At 48.2% G+C, this 2,500-nt stretch overlaps 2 protein-coding genes across 2 annotated transcripts in view; one reads left to right on the forward strand and one right to left on the reverse strand.

The window, feature by feature from the left end:
• Nucleotides 1–649, forward strand: part of LOC308154385 (adenosine receptor A1-like) — a gene marked incomplete at both ends in the record, with an annotated part of 8,438 nt that extends 7,789 nt beyond the window's left edge. Inside the window, one exon of the mRNA XM_080527548.1 lies at nucleotides 1–649. This exon is cut by the window's left edge and continues 114 nt beyond it. Coding sequence (XP_080383674.1) covers nucleotides 1–649 — 649 coding nt within the window.
• Nucleotides 650–2,034: 1,385 nt separating this feature from the next.
• The window catches only part of xdh (xanthine dehydrogenase), a 41,666-nt gene continuing 41,200 nt past the window's right edge, over nucleotides 2,035–2,500 (reverse strand). Inside the window, exon 36 of the mRNA XM_080526652.1 lies at nucleotides 2,035–2,500. This exon is cut by the window's right edge and continues 910 nt beyond it. The gene's annotated coding sequence lies outside the window, so the exon portion shown is untranslated.

Consider the following 2,500-nt stretch of genomic DNA (forward strand, 5'->3'; position numbering starts at 1 on the left):
CACCGTGCGCCAGCAGCTGAGACGCATCGCGGCTGGGAGGGGGCCCCTGGGGGCCGGGGGAGGGCCGGGCGGGGGCTCTGGGACAGGAGACACGGAGGGGGGGGGCGGCGACTCTGTGAGCGGGACTGAGGGCTGGAGCGCAGGGGGGGGGGGCGGAGTCAGGACGGTGGACAGAGCTTGGTGCCTGGCCAAGTCGCCCAACCCTAACCCTGATCACCCTGAGGCTGGGGGCGGGAGGCGGGGGTGGGTGGGGAAGGGCAGGGCCAGGACCAGGAGGGAGTCTGGGCCAGGGTCAGGGTCAGGGTCAGGGTCAGGGGTCACAGGAGGCCAGCCCAGGCCGGGTGGGGGTGGCGGCGGCCCCCTGCGTATGCGGCGGGAGATCAGGAAGGCCACATCTCTGTTCCTGGTGCTCTTCCTGTTCATGCTCTGCTGGCTGCCGATCCACTGCGTCAACTGCGTCCTGCTGCTGTGCCCCGGCTGCTCCGTGCCCGAGGCGCTCAGCATGGCGGCCATCCTGCTGTCGCACGCTAACTCCGCCCTCAACCCACTGCTCTACGCCTACAGGATGAGGTCGTTCAGGCGTGCCCTCCAGGGCCTCTGCCACGCCCACTGCTGCAGCAGGAAGCAGGACGTCCTCGTCAACACCTAACACACCTTTTACGCCCTAAAAGCCTCTGGCCAGGGTGTGTTGGTTGTCCCCCGTGCCAGACTGAAGACCAAGGGTGATGGAGCATTCCAAACCGTGGCTCCCAGGCTCTGGAATGCTCTGCCCTCGGATCTTAGATCTGCGGTCTGGGTCGAGGCTTTTAAAAAACTGTTAAAAACTGTGTTGTATAGACAGGCTTTTGGATAGCCCCAAGGACCTGTCTTTCTGTGTCCTGCTGATGCTGTTACACCTGTTGTCTGTTACTTGTTTTTATTTTCACTTAATTATGTTACACCTGTTGTCTGTTACTTGTTTTTATTTTCACTTGTTTGCCTGTTTTAACCTGCTGTGGCTTTTCGATCTTGTATTATGTTTTATTTGTGATTTTTCCTTGTATGTAAAGCACCTTGTGACCCTTGGTCTGGGAAAGGTGCTGTATAAATACATTTGACTTACTTACTTACTTACTTACTTACTTACTTAACATCCAACAACACCCCCCTGTTCCACCAAGGCAGTTTGAAGGCCCGGTTTCGGAGAGACGCTGCCTAATCTTGAACCAGTTGTTGTTGGCGTTCCGACAGGAAAAACAACTGGCTCTCGGCTTCAGGAAAAACTGGTTTCAGAGCGGCACCAACCGACGCTTGGCTGGTCTAGAACCAAGAACCGCTTACGTCAGGGGCTGGGGGAGGGGGCGGGATTATCGTGATTACGATAAGGTTCACTAGCACCAGGACTAGAACTAGGACTAGGTTCACTAGCACCAGGACTAGAACTAGGTTCACTAGCACCAGAACTAGAACTAGGTTCACTAGCACCAGAACTAGAACTAGAACTAGAACTAGGTTCACTAGCACCAGAACTAGAACTAGGTTCACTAGCACCAGAACTAGAACTAGGTTCAATAGCACGTGAACTAGAACTAGGTTCAATAGCACCAGAACTAGAACTAGGTTCACTAGCACCAGAACTAGAACTAGGTTCAATAGCACCAGAACTAGAACAAGGATTGGTTTACTAAAACCAGAACCAGAACTAGGTTCACTAGCACCAGAACCAGAACTAGGTTCACTAGCACCAGAACCAGAACTAGGTGTATATGTGTGTGTCTATCTGTGTGTGTATATATGTGTGTATACCATATCTGTGTATATAGCCTATAGATACATATGTAGATGACTACGCTATGTAATCACTAGGCTATAGCTGTATGTAGCTGACTAGGCTATGTGATTGCTAAGATAGCTGTATGTAGCTGTCTATGCTATGTGATTGCTAAGCTATCTGTATGTAGCTGACTAGACTAAGTATTCGCTAGGCTAGTTGTATGTAGATGTATGTAGATGAGCATCTTGTGTGAATGAGCATTCATTAAAGGACACGTCAGGTGATTGTAAATGCATGTGTATTAAGCAGAGAAACTCTTCGGACAAATTAAATAAAAGCAAATTATTAAATAACATGAACGCAGTAGGCTATCAGTCATTTCAAGTTGGGTCAAGTTGGGTTATTCACATTGTTATGACATGCTGCTGCCACCAGATGGCGCTAGCGCACTAAAATCAGATACCAACAGGAATAATACATAAAACAATTGTAATTAAAATTAAAGACAATTCTGATCAAACTAAGCTCTGTTGAATCACTGAACGAAATAAAAATGTTTTTACATAAAATAAGTTTTGATATAATAGTAACATTAATCATCAATCAATAAAAAACAATACTGTTGGTCTATGGGTATTAGTTTGGCACTTTCTGTACAATTCTTCACAGCCAAAAGTGCTTTAGAAATTAGGCATATTACAATAATTAATTATTAACATTAAGTCAAGTGCAATTAAGCAGTAGAGA

Source organism: Nansenia antarctica (genome assembly GCF_963989245.1).
Source record: "Nansenia antarctica genome assembly, chromosome: 3".
NCBI classification, from domain to species: domain Eukaryota; kingdom Metazoa; phylum Chordata; class Actinopteri; order Argentiniformes; family Microstomatidae; genus Nansenia; species Nansenia antarctica.